The sequence below is a fragment of the Callionymus lyra genome, chromosome 12, assembly GCF_982586985.1.
Source record: "Callionymus lyra chromosome 12, fCalLyr1.hap1.1, whole genome shotgun sequence".
NCBI classification, from domain to species: Eukaryota; Metazoa; Chordata; class Actinopteri; order Syngnathiformes; family Callionymidae; genus Callionymus; species Callionymus lyra.
Genome location: NC_141829.1, coordinates 7,419,432 through 7,444,158, shown reverse-complemented (window position 1 = coordinate 7,444,158; position 24,727 = coordinate 7,419,432). Strand labels below are relative to the sequence as shown.

Below are 24,727 nucleotides of genomic sequence, written 5' to 3'. Positions count from 1 at the left end.
TGTCGTCGCTTCGACCAGGAAACTGTAGTATTATTGTAAACATTCAAGGACAAAACTGACTCTGAGTGGAGACGTTTATTTGTTTGTACTTCAGAGTCGGGCGAACTGGATCAGGTTCTTGTTCAGAGTCGGGCGAACTGGATCAGGTTCTTGTTCAGAGTCGGGCGAACTGGATCAGGTTCTTGTTCAGAGTCGGGCGAACTGGATCAGGTTCTTGTTCAGAGTCGGGCGACCTGGATCAGGTTCTTGTTCAGAGTCGGGCGACCTGGACCAGGTTCTTGTTCAGAGTCGGGCGAACTGGATCAGGTTCTTGTTCAGAGTCGGGCGAACTGGATCAGGTTCTTGTTCAGAGTCGGGCGAACTGGATCAGGTTCTTGTTCAGAGTCGGGCGAACTGGATCAGGTTCTTGTTGATCTCCGACACGTTCCTACATCCTGGAGAGACGGAGAGTTAGAGGAACGTCACGAGAACTTCAAAGATCGAATCGACTGGACTGACCTGATAAAGCCATGGAGAGACGGAACTCGTCGTTGAGGATCTGAAGCACTTGTCGGACTCCTTCCTCGCCCTGAAGGAACACAAATGACACGTAAAGGGTCACTTTTGTGCGTTAAATAAAAGAGACTATGAGTTAAACCGTGGAAGCTATTTTTTTTAATGATTTACCATCTGGATCCATGAAAATGTAAGGTTTTTTTTCTCGATTCTTTGATGATTCTGTGTGAGCTTAGCAACTCTTCTTCGCCTGCTATGTGTATTTGAATAACTTGTGACTCTGTTCTCATGTTAAAGGTCAAAGGGATCCAATTAAAAGATAAAATAAATGTTTGGCAGTAATACTTCTACAAGAAATACATTTTAAGGAATCACAATGTGGGCGGAGTTGAGTGATACTTTTCTAGTTGTGTAAATTTATCTACCCACACCAATAAACTTCATTCAACTTTAAAAACTACTTCTACTAATTCTACTACTAATTTTACCAATTCTACTTCTAATTCTACTGCTACTTATTCTACTACTACTTATACTAATTATGCTTCAACTACTACTTCTACTACTGATTTTACTAATTATACTTATACTACTAATTATACTAATACTTATTCTAATTCTACTACTAATATTACTACTACTAATTCTACTGATATTTATACGTTTAGTACTAGTTTTTCAGTCTATTTTAATTTTTTCAAATCAGTCTTTTTCCTTTATACCAACATTTCAACTGTTTCCATACATTTTTACTTTGAACAGATTCTTTGAAGCATCTCAGTTTACACATTCATCCAATCCAGCTTTAATATTTTCCCTAAATTTGTAACATCGTTAACCTCTTAACCCCAGAAACCCCTGAAACTGACTTCAAGTTTTTCCATTGAGACCATATTTAGTACCAAACGTGTTTTTTGTTCCATTTTTCCACCTCGTCTGCAGCGTAACATTTGATTAACATTAAATAAACAAACAGGATTAGTGGAAGATAAATGAAGTTCACCTTGTACGCGAGGCCCCACACAGCTGGGCGGCCGATAAACACACACTTGGCGCCCAAGGCCAGCGCTTTCAGGACATCACTGCCAGTCCTGATCCCGCCGTCCAGATAGACCTCAATCCTGCCCTGGACCGTGTCCACGATCTCTGACAGCACGTCGATCTGTTCCCCCCCAAAAAAAACGAGCATCAGCAAGGGTAGGGTTCGGTGACGGCAATAGCAACGTCCTGAAGGGTCCCCCCTAGTTACCGTCGCGGGGCCTCCGTCCAGTTGTCTCCCGCCGTGGTTGGACACGATGACTCCCTGGAATCCGTGCTCCACGGCCAGTTCCGCGTCCTCCTTGGTCAGGATGCCCTTGATGATGAGCGGGAGGCGGGTGATGGACTGCAGCCAGTGCACGTCCTTCCAGCTGATGGACGGGTCCAAGGTGTTGGCGGGGATCCCGTGGTGGTCCTGGCTCGTGTCCTCCTGCTTCAGGTGTGGGGGACGTTGGGGGGTTACTGACGCTCAACTCAGACATATGGAGAACCAAGCTGTGTCTCAAATCGCATACTTGCGAACTCAAAGTTAGTATTTTTAGTGCGTAAGTGCGTCTCAATTCTTAGTATGCGAAATGTAGTGCTCCAAACACACTAAATTGGCGTACTAAAATGCCCACAAAACTGAGTATGGTTCGATGGACACTAACCACCCTAAACGGCCGCCAACTTAGTGACGTTTTAAACAGAAGTTACGTCATATATATATATATATATAAACATATACTTACAGGTGCATTTTCCGCCAACAGTAGGAGGATGACACATCTTCGGTGTTGATACCAGCTTAAATATCTCGCGAATATTTAGATTCTCATATTTTTCCTTTATTTCTTTTTCCAAACTTGCAAAACGTGCTGCCAGCAGGTGGCGATAGTGTTCCTACAGCTGGTTTCAACATCATTAAATAGTAGTAGAAGAAGAAGCTGTCGCGTCATTTCCTGTTAGTGCGTAGCAGCAGAGTTTGATTTGAGTCATACTATCTGTTGGGAATTTGCGTACTAGTTAGTATGCACACTATCCTGATGCATACTAACTGCTAGTATACAAAGAGAAGTATGCGATTTGAGACACAGCACCAGTGACCCCGGTCTAGCCCTACCTGGGAAACCCCTTCCAGGTTCTTGACCTTCAGGTGAGGCGGGAGTCGGAACTTGTTACGCAGGTCGTTGCGGCGCTTCCCGGTGTACGGCACGTCCACGGTGAGGACGAGGGCCTTGTAGCCGAGGGCTTCCACCCGACGGACGATCTCCTCCGACAGCTTCCTGTCGCGGTAAACGTACAGCTGGAACCAGCGGTAGCCGTCGGGCGCCGCCGCCGCGATCTCCTCCACCGAGCAGGTGGAGTAGGTGCTGGTGATGTAGCAGGTGTGCAAGGCCTCCGTGGCTGCGACGCGTTGGGATGAAACGGACACGGTTACCGGTGGAATCTTCTGGGACGAAGGAAAAGACCGTCACCTCTCGCCGTGGCCATCTCGCCCTCGTGCCAGGCCAGGCAGTGGAAGGCCGTCGGTGCGATTCCGACCGGGAAGCTTATTTCCGTTCCCTGCACCGTGGTCCGGGTGTCGCTGACCGAGACGTCGCGCAGGACCCGAGGCCTCAGGCGGATTCTAGGTCACAAGGGAAGAGGCGTCGTCATTTGATGACCTAGAACCGAGGTTATGTCTTTTTGTTTTCCTTCACCAAACAGTTGTCGCCCATAATGTCTGTTCCCTTATCTTATCTTGAACACCGACATCTTTATAAGTCAACGGATCAACGTTTATATACGATCCCTCCCTGGAGTCATGGGTGTGACCCGTGTGACCCAGAAGACCGATTGACAAAAGTGACTCGGACTGATCCGACAATGACTTGGAACGTCTTGGACAATCCAATGATTGATGAACTATTTTATACAAGTTATATTTAAGTTATTTTTGATTTTTAATCCATCAAAACATTTAAAACTTTAAAACTTTCTTTTTGAATAATTAACCTTTATTTCCATTTTTATATATATACTGTATATATATATATATATATACAGTATATATATATATAAATATGATCTTCATATTGAAAATATTTAAATCTACTTATTATACAGTAGAATTATGTATTTTAATAATACTATTTGCTTAATTTTGTCTTTTTTTGTTTTTCTCATCTTGGTAATTTATTTTTATTTTGCTGAACGACACCTCTTTATTGTTAAAACTCTGTAGGTACTGACCACTGCAGAGCAAGAAAACGACGCTGAGCTGATGCAAACATTATTACAAAAACAACAATTACATCATTGAATTAATTAAATCAGCAATAAAAACGTCAAATTATCTTTTTTTTTTCAAATTATTTTCAATATATAGTTATTTGACATGAAGACATAACAGATGGATTTGATCCTGAGAAAATGTTGTTCTTTTTAAACAAAGACGTTTAAAAATACATGACATCTCTGTTAAATAATGTGTCAACTCTTGTCATTCACACTCACAATACATAACGTGGCCTCATACTAAAATGTAATGTCTAACCTCTTCAGGTACTGACCACTGCAGAGCAAGAAAACAACGCTGAGCAGATGCAAACATAATTAAAAGAAATTATAATTACATAATTTCATTAATTAAATCAGCAATCGGATCGTCAAATTATCTTTTTTTTGTTTAATATTATTATATTATATTAAAAATCCTGTTATTTGACATAACAGATCGATTTGATCCAGTGAAAAATTTTGGTTTTTTTTTAAACAAAGATCTGATATCCGTTAAATCGTTTGTAAAATGTTGTTATTGTAACAGAATACATAACATTGCCTCTCTTAGTGAATTTAATGTCCAACCTGTGAAGGTACTGACCACTGCAGACCAAGAAAAATTTTTTGGACAAGTTTTTTGTCCAAAAATTAAGTTATTTGACATAACAAATTGCTTTGATCCTGAGAAAATGTTGTTGTTTTTTAAATAAAGATATGGGATACGCGACATCTCTTTTTAATCGTGTGTCAACTCTTGCTTTAATGTCCAACCCCTGCAGGTACTGACCACTGCAGACCAAGAACGACCCCTGTGCTGATGCCTACTTTTCAAAAAAGTCAACATGTCCTAAAGAAGGAGTCGTTGTTCACCGTTTGTAGGCGAGCAGGTTGTTGTCTCTGGTGCAACAGTCGTCTGCTCCTGCAGAATAGTAGTCCCAGGTCAACTTGGGCAGATGTTCCCTCGCGAACTCCTCGAAGTCTGCCAGACACACCATGGCCATGATTCAGATCCTCCTCCGTGAGCAACAACACACGAGATGTTTCTTCTCGAACTGTTGGCAACGAGCGACAGACTGTGTTAGAACCTTTCATTATGTTACTGCGAACAGGTGCGAAGAGGATTTTGAAGATCGTGTTTTAGGTTCATCGAACTCTCGGTACTCGATTATTGATGTCTACTGACGGGACTGATAGACTGTGACGTCACCGCAGCGAACATTATTTTGACATTGATTTGTGTTTATTTGCTGCCACCAAGTGTCACACACACGCATCTGCAACGCAATCCACACACACACACACACACGCACACGCACACGCACACGCACACGCACACGCACACGCCTCATCTCATGTTTTTATTGTATTTATAACGAATATTTCATTTATATTTCTACAAACTTGCCATTTTATGTATTCAGTTAGTTAGTTAGTTAGTTTATTTATCCACCTATTGTTTCAATCTCCACTTGTCCCTTTGCATTTGTTTCAGTAAAATGTTTAAACAATTATACGCTTAAACTCATATATATTTATATATATATGTATATAAGGTAATGTAAAACTTTACTGAGGGATCACTAAAGTTTTACCTTACCTTATATACATATATATAAATATTAATATATATATAGAATATACTGTATATATATTTTTAATGTAGTTTGATGGTAGTTTTTCAAGAAGCATCAGAATGTGAAACTTTTGGTTGAGTATTACACTTCAAGTCATACACAATTTTTGTTTTGTGTTCACATAGACGTATTATAGTACATTAAAACATACAAATACTTTTATATCTGATGTCAAGTTTTAAACATACATATATCATCCCAGTCTATACATACAGTATAGACTGGGATGAAATACAATAAAATAAAGTGATTTACATTTAATTCAATATAAATAAATATTTGAATTATTATAATTTAGTTTATTCTTAAAGCAAAACCCATCAGCATAGCTTTAATTAATTATTTAATTGAATTATTTAAAATAGCAGTCTGATGTTTGAATTATCTGCTTCTAGTTTAAAATAATTTGAAAAATGAAGTTATTTGACATGAAAACATAACATTTTGCTCCTGAAAAGTATTGTGTGTGTGTTTTTTTTTAATAGAAAAAATATAGCTTACGGGACATATCTTTTATATCGTGTGTCAACTGTTATTTAGTTCTACTATAGAGCTCGACCGAAAACCTCTGATAAAGTACAAATACTTCAGTGGGTGTAGTTGTCGTGATCAGGAAAAAAGACCTTCTATGATCTCATGACACCTGCCAATCAACACATTTTTATTTTTAAACGTACAGATTGTTAAACCATATTTCAGTCATTGATTAACTTACTTAGAACTACTTAGAAATAAATGATGGGATGATATTATTGATCAGATATTTTTATGGAATTTTATTTATTTATGGATTTTTTTTATTTATCTTTTTCCTACTGGACTTAAGTCAATTTATGACTTCATTGGTTTGATTCTATTACATGTCTGTAGTTCAAATGTGTCACATTTCAATAGTTCAATTGTATTTAATCACATTTACTTAATTTCAACTGTGATTCTCCGACATAGTTTTCTAAACCTTGTTTTATTTTGGGGGTTTTTTTATTACTCATTGTTCAGTTTCTCTATATATATATTTAATAAAAAGCGAAAAATCAATATCAACAGTGAATTCAACCAAACCAAAGCAGTAAAAAGTCACGACTCACCGAGTTGTTTTTCTCTCTCAGCAGGATCTGGTTGACGATGACCTGGATCATTAAACACAAACCTGAGGTAATGTGTCACAGAAAAAGATTATTGATTTACTTACTTCTCTGTGAATATTCCCTAAATAACTATTAATCCAAGAGTTTTTATGATGTTTTTAAGCTCGTAAATGTTAGCGGTGCTAAGCTAACATGTGGACTGTTTTATTTCTTTATTCTGAAATGAAAATAATTCAAGTATTTAAGAATGATGTTTTTAGTTTGTTAATCGGCAGCGAAGACAATAAACAAAAAGGTTTATTTTAAATTGACTTTCAAAAAATATACTTTTTGTCCTGAACACTAGAGAGCAGTACAACTCCATCTGCTAGCATTGCTAATGCTAACGCAAATTTCAATGTTTATTATTATTTATTTATTTAAAGATATATTTTTACATTTTTGTATTTTCAAAAAAACATGTGGTGCCAAAGGAGGGAAAATGATAAGTTATTAAAATTATTATAATTATTTTTAGTCTATATCATTTGTAAAATCTGTAAGTTTGTGTTTACTTGTCTTTACAAATAAAACCTGCTTCTGTCACGGATGGTTTTAATGACTTAAATTATTTATAAATAAATGCTCTTTAAAATACAATCATCAAAGGAAAAACTCGAACTTATCTCTTTCCTAAATGAGCTTGAACTACATGTTGAAAACACGAGGGTCTCACCTGCTCATCGTCCGACTCGTCCATGTGGGTCGATGGTTTGTTTGGACTCGTCCTCGTCCGACAGATTCTCTCTTTGTGCAGCGACATGTTGACGTCGCTGCACCTCTGTGTCTGACACCCTGGCCTCCCTTTGTGTCCGGACAGCACATGCAAGCAGCAGCTTCACTGGGAATGAAGCTACTACTACTACACACATATATGTGAATACTACATGTAGAAATCATAGGTCAATGACTGGAACTTAAATACAAATAATTACATGTGCACATGTTCTTTATTTTTTTAAACAACAATTTTCTCTCTTGGATCTTCCATTTTGACATTCCATTTACATTAGACCCCCCCTATGACCAAAATGTGTTAATAAAACTGCATTTATTGTGAACACACCTTTGAAAATGTTGAAAAGTAGACATTGAGTTTGACCCTTTTTAAAGCAGCACTATGTAACATTTTTTAACACTTATTCTATTTTTTATTATTATAAACTGTAACTATTGGTTTGATTTCAAACAGTAAAACTCTTTAGCTGTCATTTTAAAGATGACATTCTCGTCCGTACTGGAGACTTTTTAAAGTTATCAGGAAGATAAAAACCAAAATGTACATGATGTGGGTACATTGTTGTGAATCTGTTCCGCCACCAGGGGGAGCCAGAAGAACCATTTTTTAAATATATATATCTTTAAAAAGAAATTGTTGATTTTCAGTTAACTATTACAGATTTTCTCTTTGATACAAGTTGTTTTTTAAATTATTCGTCACTGTGAATAACCTTTTAATACCTGTAAATAAAATCCAAAAACAACCCATATAAATCGAGGGAAAAAGAAGGGAAAATGCAGATGCGGAAAATTAGAAATACACTGCAGTTAAAATGTTCCAACACTAGGCGGAGCCAAAAGCAACATTATCAAACGTACATACCTCAAAAAAGTATTTCTTGTTTAACTGTCCATGACATGTTTTGACTTCAAAACGAGGCAATTTCTGAAATGGTCGAACATACTCTTAATTTTAAATGTTTGATCCTTGGAAATAAAACGTAAAACAAACCAAAAAATTGAATTCATCACGTTTTGTTTTAAAAAAGAATATATATTTGTTTAAAGGAACATGTACACAATTAGCAGTTTAATAAAATTCAAATGTTCTGATACAAGAAGCAACAATGTTTGAATGTGAAACTGTTTATTACACATTTTGACTTTGATACAAGTCAATTGAAAAATGATTGACAGGCCAATATTTAGTTAAAGTTAAATAGTTAAGCAGTTCTAGCACTAGGGGGAGCCAGACATTTTCAAACATACATATGTTGTAAAATTTTCTTTTTGGAAGGCGTAATTTATTTTTGTGGTTTTTGTGTAAATGTTCGATCCCTGGAAAAATGTTTTTTTTCCTTTTGAAGGAACAAAAAATAAAAGTTAATTGCAGTTAAAAATCTCCGACACTAGGGGGAGCCAGAGGCAAAGTTTTCAATCATAAAAATGGGGCAAAAAAAGGTTTTGTGTGTCCAATGGTCTATGACATATTTTGACTTTGATTGAATTAAATTTAAAAAATGATTGAAAAGCCAATATCTGAATAACCATTTTACCCTTGTAACTCTTTAATCCCTGGAAATATTAAATGATAAAAAATAATTCAACACATTTTGGAAAAAAAAAGAAAAAAAGATCGTCAAAGTTAAACAGTAAAGCAGTTCTAGCACTAGGGGGAGCCAGACATTTTCAAACATACATATCTTGAAAAATGTATTTTTGGAAGATGAACAATTTTAGTGTTTTTTGTGTAAATGTTTGATCTCTGAAATGTTTGATCTGAAAAATGTATTTTTTTCTTTTTCTAGTAACAACCAAAATTTAAAATTAAACTGCAGTTAAAATGCTCCGACACTAGGGGGAGCCAGGAGCAACATTTTCAATCACAAAAATGGGGCCAAAATCAGTTTTGCATGTCAAATTTTCAAACATACATATGTTGTCAAATTTTCTTTTCGGAAGGCGTAATTTTTTTTTGTGGTTTTTGTGTAAATTTTCGATCCCTGGAAAAATGTATTTTTTCTCTTTGAAGGAACAAAAAATAAAAGTTAATTGCAGTTAAAAATCACCGACACTAGGGGGAGCCAGGGGCAACATTTTCAATCATAAAAATGGGGCCAAAATCAGTTTTTCGTGTCCAATGGACTTTAACATATGTTGACTTTGATTGAAGTCAATTTAAGAAATGATTGACAGGCCAAAAACAAACTAAAAATTAAATTCATCCTTTCGTATTAAAAAATTCAAAGCCATGGCATTACATTTACACTAGGGGGAGCCATAAGCAATATTTTCAATCATAAACATTGGGACCTCATCTTTAAAAAAAAAAAAACATTATTTCGATCTCGTCAATCCATAAATGATTGACAGGCCAAAGTTCCCCCAGCGAGTCACTGTCTTCACTTCGACACCGCTGGATGTTTATCTAACAGCAAAAGAACAAACAGAACCGGGTCAGTGTGTCTGTTCCCACCTGCAGTTGATGGACGTCAGGATCGGGCCATGAATGCTTCACTGTCTCGCTTCGCTGCTCCTGGAACCAGAACCTTCAGAAGTTGTTCTGCACTTTTAAACAGCGGCGGGTGTTGTGGTGTTAAATTAGATTCCCTCGATCGTATTTCATTACAGCTTTGAAATTGAATTTACTCTTTGTGAACGTGATATCTGCAAAAACACGACCCGGTATGTGTGTGTGTGCGGAGGTTCGTGTGTGTGTGTGTGTGTGTGTGTGTGTGTGTGTGTGTGTGTGTGTGTGTGTGTGTGTGTGTGTGTGTGTGTTACCTGCAAAAAAAAGGTGCAAATTGTGCGAATACACAGACGGCGGCGATGTTTCCCCCGAAACCCGGTCTGAGTGGCGGTGGGTTTTGGCTGCGAGGCCACATTAGAGCGAGTGGACGCCGGTTCTGAGTGGAAAACCTCTTCCACATGCACGGTCGGGGTTCTGAGGTTCTGGGGTTCTGGCCCGAGGGGGCTGCAGGGCCCAGCACGCCGCGGCACATGTGTGTTGAATTGTCAAGGTGTTATCGTGCACCCGGCGAGGCCCGGAGCTTCTCCACCTCCGTCTCGCTCGGGTTTATTATCAGACTAAATACATGGCGGTCCAGTGGAGGACACCGGCGAGAGCTCCGGCTGTCAATCAAACGTGAGGCGGTTTTATTCTCGTTTTTTTATCAGAAGAAGAGACGCTGGTGTCGTGTTTATCAGGACAGAAGAAGAGTCGTGTGAATCCTAAATATTTGGGCTGTGTATTGTCAAGAATCTGTAGATACGTATCACGATACAGGGTCAACGATACGATATACAGTGATAGTGTAGTAACAAGTATATATGTGTAGTATTATCGAGTACTTGACTCTGTTGTTGTGATAGTGTATTAACAATTATATATGTGTAGTATTGTCCAGTACTTGACTCTGGTGTTGTGATAGTGTAGTAACAAGTATATATGTGTAGTATTGTCGAGTACTTGAGTCTGGTGTTGTTATAGTGTAGTAACAAGTATATATGTGTAGTATTGTCCAGTACTTGACTCTGGTGTTGTAATAGTGTAGTAACAAGTATATATGTGTAGTATTGTCCAGTACTTGACTCTGGTGTTGTGATAGTGTAGTAACAAGTATATATGTGTAGTATTGTCCAGTACTTGACTCTGGTGTTGTGATAGTGTAGTAACAAGTATATATGTGTAGTATTGTCCAGTACTTGACTCTGGTGTTGAGATAGTGTAGTAACAAGTATATATGTGTAGTATTGTCAAGTACTTGACTCTGGTGTTGAGATAGTGTAGTAACAAGTATATATGTGTAGTATTGTCAAGTACTTGACTCTGGTGTTGTGATAGTGTAGTTACAAGTATATATGTGTAGTATTGTCCAGTACTTGACTCTGGTGTTGTGATAGTGTAGTAACAAGTATATATGTGTAGTATTGTCGAGTACTTGACTCTGGTGTTGTGATAGTGTAGTAACAAGTATATATGTGTAGTATTGTCCAGTACTTGACTCTGGTGTTGTGATAGTGTAGTAACAAGTATATATGTGTAGTATTGTCGAGTACTTGACTCTGGTGTTGTGATAGTGTAGTAACAAGTATATATGTGTAGTATTGTCGAGTACTTGACTCTGGTGTTGTAGTATTTACAGACCACATGACTCTTGACGAAGTCGTAACTGCTTTCATTTGTTTTCAAACCAAAATATGTCCAAACATCATCTTTAAAAGTTGCTGGAGCCACTGTATCCTCTCGTCCTCAGCCAGTGAAGAGTTTTAAGGATTGGAGAAATGTTAGTTCTTCTACTAGAGCGGGTCAGAATTCTTGCCGCAGTTTTGTTTCAAGTGCAGGCGAGACATCCTTCTTCATTAGACACAAAATAAACTGTTACAATAGTTTCAATGACAACATTTTCCTAAGTTTAGAGATTTTTCTCAGTTGAAACAGTTTCTGGTCAGTTTTCTTCAGTGTTGAACAAGAGACATGTCTTTATCAAATACAACACCCAGGTTTCTCAGGCTCAGTTTGACAGACTGACCTAAGTCACCCAAGTACTGACTCAACCCTGGAATCTTATCATCAGGAGCAATCACCAGAGTTTCAGTTTTGTCCACATTTAGCTGCAAAGTGTTTTCACTCATTGTTTGATTTCCAGCAAACATTTGACTAAGTTCAGCCTCTGGGGCTCAGTTGGATCAACTTCAACATCAGCAAAAATGTGATAAGAAACATCAGGAATGATTTTACCGAGGGGAATCAAGTACAGCAAAAACAATAAAGGACCCAGAACAGAACCTTGAGGGACTCCACACAACAGATCTGCCGATTCAGACCTCATTTGATTGGCAGATTCACTAAAACTGCGCCCAGAAAGGTAAGATGAGAATCATTCTAACACAGACCCAGACAGTCCCACTTCATCCCTCAGTCTTCCCAGCAGGATCTGGGGTTCAACTGTGTCCAAGGCCGAGGACAGATCCAAGATCCAAGAGAACCAGAACATCAGGATGTCACTGAACACCTTAAGTCTGTCTCCATAGATGTTCACAGAAGCCAGACTGAACCTTCTCATGGATGTCGCTCTGATCCAGGAACAAAGATGCTCCGACTCCACCTTCTCCAAGATCCTGGACCAGAAAGAGATCTTAGAAAAGTGAAGTGTCTGAGTCTACAGACCCAGCGTTAGAGTCAGAGCTGAACGACCATCTTGAAACTACAAACTCTCGTATTAAAACTTCACGACATGAAATAAATACTGTGGAATTATTCTGGCTTTGATTTATAGCAACAAGATAAGAAAAGTGTCCAGTTCAGCTCGTTCTCTTCTTCTTTTCTCTTCCTCTATTCTATTCCTCTCTTCTCTTCCTCTTTTCTCGTCCTCTATTCTATTCCTCTCTTCTCTTCCTCTCTTTCTCTTCCTCTCTTCCTCTTCCTCTCTTTCTCTTCCTCTCTTTCTCTTCCTCTTTTCTCTTCCTCTCTGTCTCTTTCTCTTCCTCTTTTCTCTTCCTCTTTTTCTCTTCTTCTTGTTCTCTTCCTCTTTCTTTATTCCTCTGATTCTCTTCCTCTTGTTCTCTTCCTCTCTTTCTCTTCCTCTATTCTAATCCTCTCTTCTCTTCCTCTCTTTCTCTTCCTCTATTCCTCTTCCTCTTGTTCTCTTCCTCTATTCTATTCCTCTCTTCTCTTCCTCTCTTTCTCTTCCTCTTTTCTCTTCCTCTCTGTCTCTTTCTCTTTTCTCTTCCTCTTTTTTATTCCTCTGATTCTCTTCCTCTCGTTCTCTTCCTCTCTTTCTCTTCCTCTATTCTCTTCCTCTCTTTCTCTTCCTCTATTCTCTTCCTCTCTTTCTCTTCCTCTATTCTCTTCCCCTCTTTCTCTTCTTCTATTCACTTCCTTTCTTCCTCTTCCTCTCTTTCTCTCTTCCTCTTTTCCCTTCCTCTCTTTCTCATCCTCTATTCTCTTCCTCTCTTTGTCTTCCTCTATTCTCTTCCTCTCTTCTCTCGCTTGTTTCTCTCACTCAGGAGTCATTTGTAAGATTTCACGATCAATCGAGTGAATCCTTCGTCTTTAATCAGCAACAAAACCATTTTCTGCTCAAAAATAATGCAAATCCCCAGAGATTCTCTATGGAAATAAGACCAGAGACCAGAATATTAGTGGAGAAATAAATAATAACCGTCAATAAAACTCAAGAATCTTCGTTAACTCCAGAAAACAGATCATTTCGTTTCCACTTCTTTTAAAATGTTTATTTTCTAATTCTGTAGTTTTTCTAAAATAGTTCATGTTCCTGAACAAAAATTATCAAAGAAATTGAATAATAATTTTGACAAACATCAAATTGTCAAGTTTTATCAATTATGCCCATGTTTTATATCAAATAAATTAACATTCAAGATGTACTTTTATATCATTTTGCATATATACATTTATTTAAATAACTTTGAATGTATTTTTATATACTCTTTGGTTACACAATTTAAATATATTTTCCATCATAGTTTGAATCAATAATTCCACCATTTAATTAGGATCAAATATTTGAAATGTTCTTGTGTAAGTCATTGATTTAAAAGTATAAAAGTATATCTTAGATTGCTCAACATAAACACTTAAAATACAGTCGTTGAAAAGTACGTTTTCATGACTTAGACTCAAACATTTGGAGTGAAAATGTGTTTTTTTTCTGTGTCTAATCCGCATCTTTCCTTCTGTTGTTTTCATATTCGCAGCGCTGGGAGGCGTCCAGACCATAAACGCTCGGGCGATGAAATCGTGTCGCATGTGCCAGAGTCGTGAGTCAGTCGTCGTGATTACGAGACTTCAAATGAAACTTTTCATTGTGGGAAAGAAAAGAAAATGACTTTCAGAAGATTGTGCTCGTTTCTTAACAAATGTGAATTTTTTAGTGGTTGACACTTTTATTTTTACTGAGATATTTCAACACCATATTTATGGAAGTATTTCTGTGCCATAGGAATATTGAATGTTTGAATTTAACACTTGTGTTATCTCAGGGTCACCGTGACCCGAATGCCCGAAAACAAACGTGTTTGTTCACCTTGACCCTGAGATAACACAAGGGTTAAGAATCGTACTTTTATTTAAATAATTGAATTCATTAACATCTATATGGACATTTAGATTTTTTAAAATTATTATTATTTTACTTTTTTTTTTAAATACACATAGATTTTTATATTCTTATCCCGATATTTATGAAATATTTTTTCTGAATTCAATATTTTTTAATTGGTAGTCTTTTAAATTCCATATAAAAATAGTGTCGTCAGATAATGTTGTTGCGGCTTCTACGTGGTCACATGATCATCTGAGCGTCCTAGGATTGGCTAAAAAAAAAGGAGCTCGGTACTATTCTAGGTATTGTCTGGAAAAAATATTTACAAACATCTTTTATGTTGAATTTAAAACGCTATCATATAAAATAAAAAGGAATGAAATAAGAAAAATAAAATTATATATTAGAACCATTATAAAATAACTATAAATATTATAAAACTGTGTCAAAAAGCATTTCTCCATTTTTAAATTTCATTTATTTTTTTAAATGTCATTATTATTTTAAACTAAACACGTTAATTATTTGTAATATAGAAATTATTGAATTCAATGATTTAATTAAGAGAAATATTGGGTTTTTTTTCATTATTGCTAAAAAAAAAAAAGCAAGAACATTGAATGAATGCATGAATGAACTTATTTATTTCTAACTTTTTCAAACGAAAAATTTGTAAATTATTTGTGCAAAATAACAACAAAACAATTAAAATAAAAGCATAATAAAAACTAAAACATTAAAAACCCTTGTAGTTCGAAAAATGAGTAGGAAGAAGTAAAGTATTTAACAACAACAACATTAAAAAAAACATTAGAAATGTCATATTCAATATTCTAATATACTTCTCAACATATAAACTAACTATGGATTATCACAGGACAACAAACTAACTTTTTAGGCACAAATCAATCCCTTGATCTCCATCTACACCAGACCACTTCCACCCTCGGTAATCGAACTTTAAAAAAAAAACCTTTCACGTGATTAATTTCGAAGCGCTATACCCTCACCTGACCACCAGGGGTCGCCTCTGACAGGTGAGTCACTGAATCCCCTGATCTCCGCCGACACTCGCAGGGAATAAAACAAACGAGAAAGTGTGTGAGACCAGACTCACATCTGCGTGTGGGACTCAGGAGGCTCGTGGACATGGTTCTAGTTAAAAGCAGAAGAAGCCCCCACAACAAAGGCCCGGGGATGGAGGAGGGGGGTCAGGGTGGGTGGGGTGTGCGGGGGTGTAACGAAGCCAAATATCATTTTTCTTGGGCCTCTGTGATCAGCGAGTCTTACGTTTCACTTTCAAAGCCGCGCTTGTTGGCAGAAGTTTCGTGGACTTTGCATCGCTGATGGGAAGAAGGAACGTTTGCCCTGCAAGTCTCTCTTCGCCTCCTTCTCTCGGTGCTCAATAAAAGAAATGAAAGAAGGAAGAAGGAGGAGGAGAAAGAAAGGCTGATGATGAAAAGAAAAAGAGAAATGTTTTTGTCACAACCGTGTTTAAGGAACTGTGGCTTCCTGCTCGTGATGCGTTCAGGGACCAACGTCCCGCAGAAGATTAAAGATAATCCGTCAGTTGAAGGATGTGAAGTGAAGTGTGTGTCCTTGAGTGTGTGTCCTTGAGTGTGTGTCCTCGAGTGTGTGTCCTCGATAAATGCATTAGATTTAAAACTATTTTTAAGTGAGGAGAAACTGATCATATCAGTAATTAATGTGATGATTAAAGTGTGTGTTTTTGTGACGTGTGTCTCTATTGTATCATCAGTGTGTATGTGTCTGTGTGTTGTTGTTGTTGTGATGTGTGACTCTATTGTATATCACTGTGTGTGTGTGTTGTTGTTGTGATGTGTGACTCTATTGTATATCACTGTGTATGTGCGTCGTTGTGATGTGTGACTCTATTGTATCATCACTGTGTATGTGTGTGTGTTGTTGCGATGTGTGACTCGATTGTATCATCAGTGTGTGTGTGTGTTGTTGTTGTGATGTGTGACTCTACTGTATATCACTGTGTGTGTGTGTTGTTGTGATGTGTGTCTCTATTGTATCATCAGTGTGTGTTTGTACAAAACTCTCTTTTCATTGAAATATTGACATTAAAAAATGATCTTAAGCCTCGCCCACTGAAAACACTTTGGTGTTCTGGAGATGAAATCTTGTTGACCATAACCACGCCCACTCTGCTGTGATTGGTCAAACATGAAGGTTTGTCACCGTTCGTCATCGATCCCGTAAGTCTCCACCTACAAGGGACTCGTTGTGTAAACAAAGCGGGTGTGATTACAGCTTGCTGGAGGATTGAAGCCATTATTACATCATAATGGACTCTCGTAACCTCTCGTTCGCCCAGATTTCAGAGCAACTTTATAAAGTAATGAGTTGAAAACATGGTCGTGATGAGGAACTTAATGTGTCTTGGAGAAGAAAGACTTCGAAGAGTTGGGTTTTCAAATAAGTTTCCGTTCATAGAAAAATATATTAATGGTTTAAAATAAAGTAGTATAATATTCCTACATTAAAAGTTATTCGATAGTTCACCGAAAATTCAAAGAGTTATGGATAGAAATGTACGTACATTTGACAGCGCTAATTTTCGTCTTCATCAAAAAGACACTTCGTTGGAAAAACATCCAAATACCTCCATACTGTTCGTCTTTAACGTCTATCTTGTATTGAAGCCTCGATATTAGAAATTGTTCCGATAGTAGTTAAATAATTGTATATTTTGAGATTGTTTGAAACAGAAGCTAAAAGAACAAAACCTGTGAATATTTGCATGTAAATACATTTTTTAAATGTTAATGTTATGCACGGTTTATGGAAATAAATTGCATAAAAGAACCATATTAATCACTTTTTTTTTTTTTTTTTTAATCAATACATTGCTGTTGAATATTGATAGTTGAAAGAAATATATCACAATATTTAAGTGTATCAATATTTTGTTGCAATCCTTTTTGTCCAAATAAATGAAACTGTAGATGCAAAAAAAAACCCAACACTTTTCAAGAAAATTTAATTTAGAAAAGTCGATTTTCTGTCAATTTATGTTACGATATTTTATCTCAGATCGAAAAACATTGCGTTAGGGAAGTGCTTCGATATTTTTTCCACACATTTCTGGAAATTTTCCTCGTCTCGACTCCACAAAACCATCAAAATTTCGCAAAACAACTTCACTCCACGTAGTACTTGTGATTCAGATTCATTTGTATTTTTCAAGGTTTACGAACAGTTAGCTCTCGCGCCGCGATGATGTTTATCTCGACGTGTCAGGAAGTCAAAATCTCCTTCTGTCTGGACGGTCTTCAGAAGCAGGTTGTCAGCAGACGCTCCCTCACGTTAACACTCGTCCGAATCGACTCATTTACGGCGAGGAAGGATAACGACCTGGAGCCTCCTGGTTCCCCCCCCGCGGGGATGAAAGCCACCCCGCGGCGCCCAGCCTCGACCCGATGACGTGAGGCGACGTGGTGGAGATTGAAGCTGGCACATCACACGCTCACGGGGAGCTCCGGGGGGACGGAGGCCCCCGGGAGCTCCGGGCGGTCCACGCCAGACCAGGTGAGGGATCGTGGGGGAAAGCAGACATGGCAGCGGCACTTCCTCCCGCGGTGGACGCCAAATTAGAGCGAGCTCGCCTTCAACCTGTCATGTGTCTCTCACCCGTCTTTATCTCCCATATCTCCTCCGTCCTCGAGCCGCCAACTCATCGAGCGACTTACAGGGAAGAAATATAATCCAGATGACGGCCGGCCGCAGATAATTGGACGAGGGGAGGGCGAGCAGGAACCTCCTGATTATCCTAATGACGTAAGGTTGAGATTCTGCCCTTTTTCGTTCTGTCCCACGTTCACACAGAGACTCATCATAGTTTGACAACAGTAGTTTTGTGTTCGTCGTCTCACGGAGAAGCTTAAAAAAAATGTACTTTCTTTTACCTTAAACACTCACCATCCTGGTTGTTGTGAAAACGGAAGCGTCTCCGAGCTGCTACAGTCCATGTTCAAGATAAGAATAGTTTGTTTTCGCTTCCTAGAATCTTTTCAAGAAAGTCAGAAGAAACGAAGAGCTACAAAACCTCCTGGATTATATCTTATTACTAGTTAATCGTATTAAAGATAGTATCTGGAACTCTTTGTATTTGGGACTTAGTGTACTCTACGATATTTACTTTAGCATTTGCTCTAATTCTGTTACACTTATATGAATTAAGTACTCTTTCTCTGCCATCCATCCATCCATCCATCCATCCATCCATCCATCCATCCATCCATCCATCCATCCATCCATCCATCCATCCATCCATCCATCCATCCATCCATCCATCCATCCATCCATCCATCCATCCATCCATCCATCCATCCATCCATCCATCCATCCATCCATCCATCCATCCATCCATCCATGTATCAATCTGTTGGATTATCTCCTATTTATTCTGTTTATTTTATGAAATTGGTTGCAAAAACCAGCAAAAAATGGATTATTTTATTTTAACCCTTGTGATATTTTAGGGTCATGGTGACCCAGAGGCTTCCATAAATACATATACAGTGGTCGAGGTCGTTCATCCTGACCTTGAGACTGCACAAGTGATACCACAAACACATTTGTTTCGGGCCTTCGGGCAATCTTGACCCTGAGACAACTCAAGGGTTAAGCAGAAAAAGTAGATTTTTGTCATTATTTAACTTTTTTTTTAATCTATATTCTCTGTTATTTAATGTATTTATTTGGACGGTCAGGACTCCAGCACTAGAAGTTATTTAAATATTTTCTCATTGTGCTTCGTGAACCAACTGTTCTGAACGTCCAACCTGGTAAACCCTGATCGGTCTGAGTGACACTGACCCTGTGACCCTGACACTACATCATCAATAAAACAACAGACCATTGGTAAAATATCACCAGATCTGATGCGCTTTGATTACAGCTTCATAATTAAAACTCATAAAATAAATTCAGGCCGATGCTCGTGTTGGTGTATTGTTGTGGTTCTTTCCACACTTTTGGCCCCGAAGTTCCACCTGAGCCATATTTAAGCACCAGTTTCTTGAGCTCGAGTACCATCTTCTGTTGGCTTTTTCCAGCAGGATCAGACGCCAGGTTGTGGAGCCAAAATAACATTGTTTTAAAAACATGATAATCTGTTAAGTCACTCACCGCAGACTAGGTCAATGCTGATGCGTGCTGATTAAAACAACAAATATACAAATGTTATGACCAGCAAAAAAAACCAGAAAAACTCTAGTGAGTGAAGAATACGTTTCACCAAAATGCTGAATCTGGTGGAATCCTGGGTTTGTGTTTTGAAATATCTCACTAGTTTACAGGTTCATTTTGTGCCAACGAGCTCAAATTCCATTTTGTCCAAAAAACCCCTAGTAATAATCGACAAATTCAATAAATGCCTTAGTTTCTGTGCGGACCAGAAATGGCGATTTTCGACGACACACTTCTAACCCTATGTGGCTCGAGTCGATTGGACTCTGTTGTGTTTCCATTGACCCTGCTGCCTTCTCATGGTGGGCGGGGCATAAAATAGTGCCACGAAAAAAGGTCCAGACCTCGTCTACGAACCTTGGTACTGACTGGTACCGACATAACTAAGTCCTTCTCGCGATGAGTTTGTTTCTTGTGTTGGACGTCGCTCTGGAGACTCTTGAGTGACATCACTTTTTGACCAATCAGTGGCCGGTAGTCAATCGTCAACACCTTGGCTCGCTTGGATTCAGGTACTACCTGGTAAAAATAAACAAATAGTATCTGTGTAGACGTACCGTGCTGGTGGAAATACAACCCAAACCGGGTACAGTCCAGTGGACTAGGGAAGGCTAAGAAGAAGCATAACTAATGCCTGACGAACTGGTCCCAGGGACTGGACTTGTGGTGGTGCACCAGGACCGGCCCGTCTCTCAAGAATCGCACCATCAAACCAGCCTCAAACACTCTCGCGACCGTAAAGCCGAACCCGACTCTCTCGTAAATCCATCTTCCGCACCTCGACCCGAGCCGTTCGCGCAGGATCTCCCCCTCGATCCCCGACTCCATGTACCAGGGCCCGGCAACGCAAACAAAAACCCGGTAATGAATCCACTCACATGTGGCGTGGAGAGGCGGCGAGGAGCGAGGAGGCACCAGCCGTGACTCGATCACTTCCAGATGGCACAGGCCGATCGGATTATTTACATCAGCTGTTTCCAGATTCCCATGGCAACGACGTCCTGTTTCACAATTGCAGGGTTAAATGACCTGAATCCTATCAGGCCTTGATTAGGATCCGTAGGAGACGGATCTGCCGAGGTGGACGGTCTGCAGATGTGTTGTCAGTTCGATGCACCTTCTTTCGGCGAAGACGAACCCTCCGTCCTCCACCTCCATATGGCTTTCCACATGACATCCAATCCTCGCGCCGAGCGCAACATTACGCACTGATCAGCCTGCATCGTTTCCATCCCTCCTTTTTCCCTCTCGTTCACCCACAACCTTGCGGTCGTTCCTTCCAGACTTCATTACTCGAGTGGTTCGGCGGGGGTTACGCGTAGTTAGCTTCCATCATGCGACTTAATTGTTTCTCAATTGTCGTCCTCCCTGGTCCGGGACCGGCAGCTGCCTCGAGTCCGACCGCTTCAACCCCGGACTTCTACCCACGAGAAGGAGCGACGGTTTTTTGACGAGGGAATCGAAAGAGAAGGACGGTCTGAGGCCCGAGCCTTCAAGAAAAACGCTACGTAATTAAATTCATCCTTCTCGGTCCCGGCCAAGATTAAATTGCTCTGTTTCCATTCCAAGCGGAAGGAGGAGATGGAGGCCTGGCATCGGATCCTGATACTGGTCGGGGAATTTTCAGGGGAGGGGGGGGGATTTTCGGATGCCAGGACGATGTCACGATTGAGTAGACGGCGAGTTCGCTCAGTGACGGGTTGATGCATCCGACCCGGGGATCGTCAGAAAAAGAAGGAAAGCTGGTGTCGAATCACGCAGTTGGGTTTTAGTTGAGTTTAACGGTTTGATTCACAATCAATGACCCATAAAGATGTCAGTCTTTAAGTTAAGATAAGAAACTTGTATAACTGATGTTGAAGGAAAGGAGTTTCTTAAAGTAAAGAAATCTTGCCAACTTTTGTTTGTCCTTTCTGAGCGCCTGTTGCTCTGGCAGCAGCTGCAGCTCGTCACGCAATCACCATCTTGGCAACAGAGCTTGAAGCCACCTGTCCTGCAGCAACAGGCGCCAGATTATAATCGTCACTCCCTGGTTTGTACGTTCTCTTTTCTCTCTCTGTGGATTTTTTTTTCTTGTTTTTAGTATTGTTGTCCCTCTAGTGCCTGAGCCGGCTTTTCGTTGTTTTTATCTCGTTGCTCCCTTGTTTTTTCAGAACCCTTGAGTTTTTGTTCTCCGCCAACTTGTGCGCTTTAAGTTTCTTTTGGACTGTGATATGGACACTTGATTTTTGTTTTGTTTTTTTGGAACTATTGCGATTAAGCTTTTTTAAATCTTTTAGCTTTTGTCTTTTGTAAAGTATAAAAAGACAACAACAAAATCAGATTCCTACTGTCTGTTAGGTAAATATACGATTCTGTTTTGTCGCTCCGTGACTTAAACATTTTGGCCCCTTTTGTGATTTGTTTTTTTGTCACCTTAAAGTAAATCTTAAGTAAAAAGAAGTTTAATGAATGATTGACACAAATACTGCTGAGGAATTTTGGTATTTGTATAAAATAAGAGTGAATACGTTTATGTTCTTGACTCTAAAAGAATGTAAACCCTAGTTTTGTTGTTATTTTTTGACCAAAATAATATAGCAACAGCACCCAGACGGCACATGCTTCTGCCAAGGGTATAGTTTTACTCTATTAGAAATATATGAATACATAAAAATCCAAGATAAAAAAACGACTTATATGATTCAAAAGATGTGTGTATAGCAGTAAAAACACACCTCACTGCATTCCTCTGACTCTTAAACCAGTGTTTTCATAAGTAGAGAAACATATCATCAGCGCAGTCACAGGAAAGTCGATTAATTTAAGTGGATTGATGATGTACTTTTGGGGTTTTTTATACATATAAAATAAATTTTTCCTAGTAACCCTTGGATGGTTGCATGAGCAGCAGCAGTGAGAAGCCATACAAGTAAACGACAAAACCTACAAAAGCTTCAAACATCCTGATGCAACGTCTCATCGGTCCTCGAAGTTGGTTTGAAAATATTATTCATCCGTTTTTGAGTTATTACAGAGACACACTTCCTGTTTCCTGTGGACGTGTTGTGAGACTGTCGTGTGGATTCAAATGTTGTTAGAATGTCTTGTATATACTGTAGTTAGCCTGGAAAATGTGTAATATATACTGTATATTTGTGTATTAACAAGTCTTTAAATTAAGAATAACTATATATTTGTTTTTTATTCTTATTTTAGTATTTTTATTGATTGCTTGTGACCCTGGTCTAGGAAGGTGCTTTACAAATAACCATTACTTACTTACTTACTAACTCTTGCTTGTTGTAATTTTCCCCTGATGCTGCTGTAACTACAATCTCCACTTATGAGACTAATAAAGGAAAATTTAATTTAATCCAATCTAATCTAATCTAACAGTGCCTGGAATTTTGTTTAATAATTTAAAACTAATTTTAAAAAGTTCACAAGTGTTTAAAACTATTTAATGTAACTATTATCCCGGATATAAGATCCTTTCTTTTATCTTTTTCTGTTCGATACTTGTAAATATACTTTTTGAAAAATCCAAAGTGTTTTTTATTTGTAGTTATTTTGCATTGAACAAAAAAACGTTGTTTTAAAAGAATAAATTATTACATATTAAAAAGAGATATTTTGTATTAGAATCACATTTGGTATTATTTGTGAATTAAACTTGCAATTTAAATGCATTTTAACAATAATTCATAAGAATTTTAATGATTAATTAATGTATTTTAATCAACAAATACATGTTTATCCAGCAAATAAATTCCAAATAAAAAGACGCAATAGTTCACATGAGTCATTCTCCTGCAGGTGTAAATCAGAGTTCTTAATGACACGTGGAATCAAATAAATGAAGTGATGGAGAGAAGGTGGAAGGAGGTGTGGGAGAAGCTGGGAATGTCGTTACAGAGAAAGTAAGGGGGTCGAGGCTGCGAGTGCAAATCCCTTATAATGCTGAGCCCTGTTTTAATAAATGTCACGTCAGCAGAAAGCGTTTTATTAAAGTAACATATTGAGAGTTAAGGGTTTACTCTTATGTTGAATTTCACTGGAAAGAAACTGTTGAAAACTTTGTCTGAAAACGTTTTATTAATTAGAATTATAAATTATTTAAAAATAATAATAATAATAATACAAATAATAATAATCTCCTCTGATGAAATTGAAGTCAATAATTAATAAAATAAAAAACGATGTCGACCTAAACTTCTTGCCTTTTCTTCGAGGAGAGAAAATAAAGTTTTGTTTGGTGAAAACATTAAATCCTACTATGATCCCTTATTCTGACATAAAACATAAGAGGAAACACTTGACCTTCCCTATAAACATTCATCATTTCCTTCTTTTCATTACGACAATTGATAAAATATATATATATATATATATATATATATATATATATATTACATGTATATTTAATTATATCTTTTTGTGTTTATTGTGTTCTATTTAGATTTGAAGGACCGGTTTAAATCAAGGTATTTATGATTTATTTATTTTTGTATTATTATTTATGAAATACAATTTAATTGTATTTAAACGTAATAACTCGGTTATTTCAATTTTTTTTTTTTTGTTTTACAAATGTACGAGATTTCTAATATTTTTTTATCTTTTGTCTATTTTGAGAATTAATAAATAATAAATGTCAACAACAGTGAGAAGCGTTTTTTCTTTGAGATAATCTTTATTTCTGGATGTTTTGATGACGCGTTGACTCAGAAACATCATCGAACGTCATCATCAGTAAAAACTCTCGCGTCAGTCAAATGGTTGTGTGTGTGCGTGCGTGCGTGTGCGTGTGTCACATGTACGCGCAGTGTTGGTCTCGTCGTGACACGAGGAAAGTCTGACTGCGCAGATGGAACTTGTCCCTGATTTGCATGTGTGGCTTCAATCAGGTCCGCGCTCGAACATGAGGAAACGGTTTCACGCATTAATGGCTGAGAATCATCGAGAAAGTTTCCACTTATTTGCTCAGTAATCAACTCTTAATAAATATGTGCGTCATATTTGTCCAATGGTTATGATTTAAATCACGTGAAGGAGGAAATTCATGCACAATCTTGAAGATTTGTTACTATTTTTTTAAGTGCTGACAGCAGCAAATATATATCGCAGTTATACTCAAATAAAACTGTGTCTACTATGAAATTTAAGGTTTTTTATCCTACTTTAATGAAATGTCTTGCTC

The 24,727-nt window shown here is 38.0% G+C and overlaps 1 protein-coding gene across 2 annotated transcripts; it reads right to left on the bottom strand.

The window, feature by feature from the left end:
* Positions 1-60: 60 nt before the first annotated feature.
* Positions 61-4,855, bottom strand: hao2 (hydroxyacid oxidase 2 (long chain)). Of its 2 annotated transcripts, XM_087803979.1 has the most exons (7): positions 4,648-4,849; positions 2,991-3,142; positions 2,636-2,919; positions 1,745-1,966; positions 1,499-1,657; positions 499-568; positions 61-434 (listed from the first exon to the last, which is right to left on the bottom strand). In XM_087803979.1, exons 1-7 carry the CDS (start codon positions 4,776-4,778, stop codon positions 379-381), a joined length of 1,074 nt encoding a protein of 357 aa, XP_087660105.1. In that variant the 5' UTR covers positions 4,779-4,849; the 3' UTR covers positions 61-378. The 2 variants fall into 2 exon arrangements, with proteins under 2 accessions (XP_087660105.1, XP_087660104.1); XM_087803978.1 differs by having other exon boundaries at positions 1,499-1,966; positions 4,648-4,855.
* Between the last annotated feature and the right edge of the window lie 19,872 nt (positions 4,856-24,727).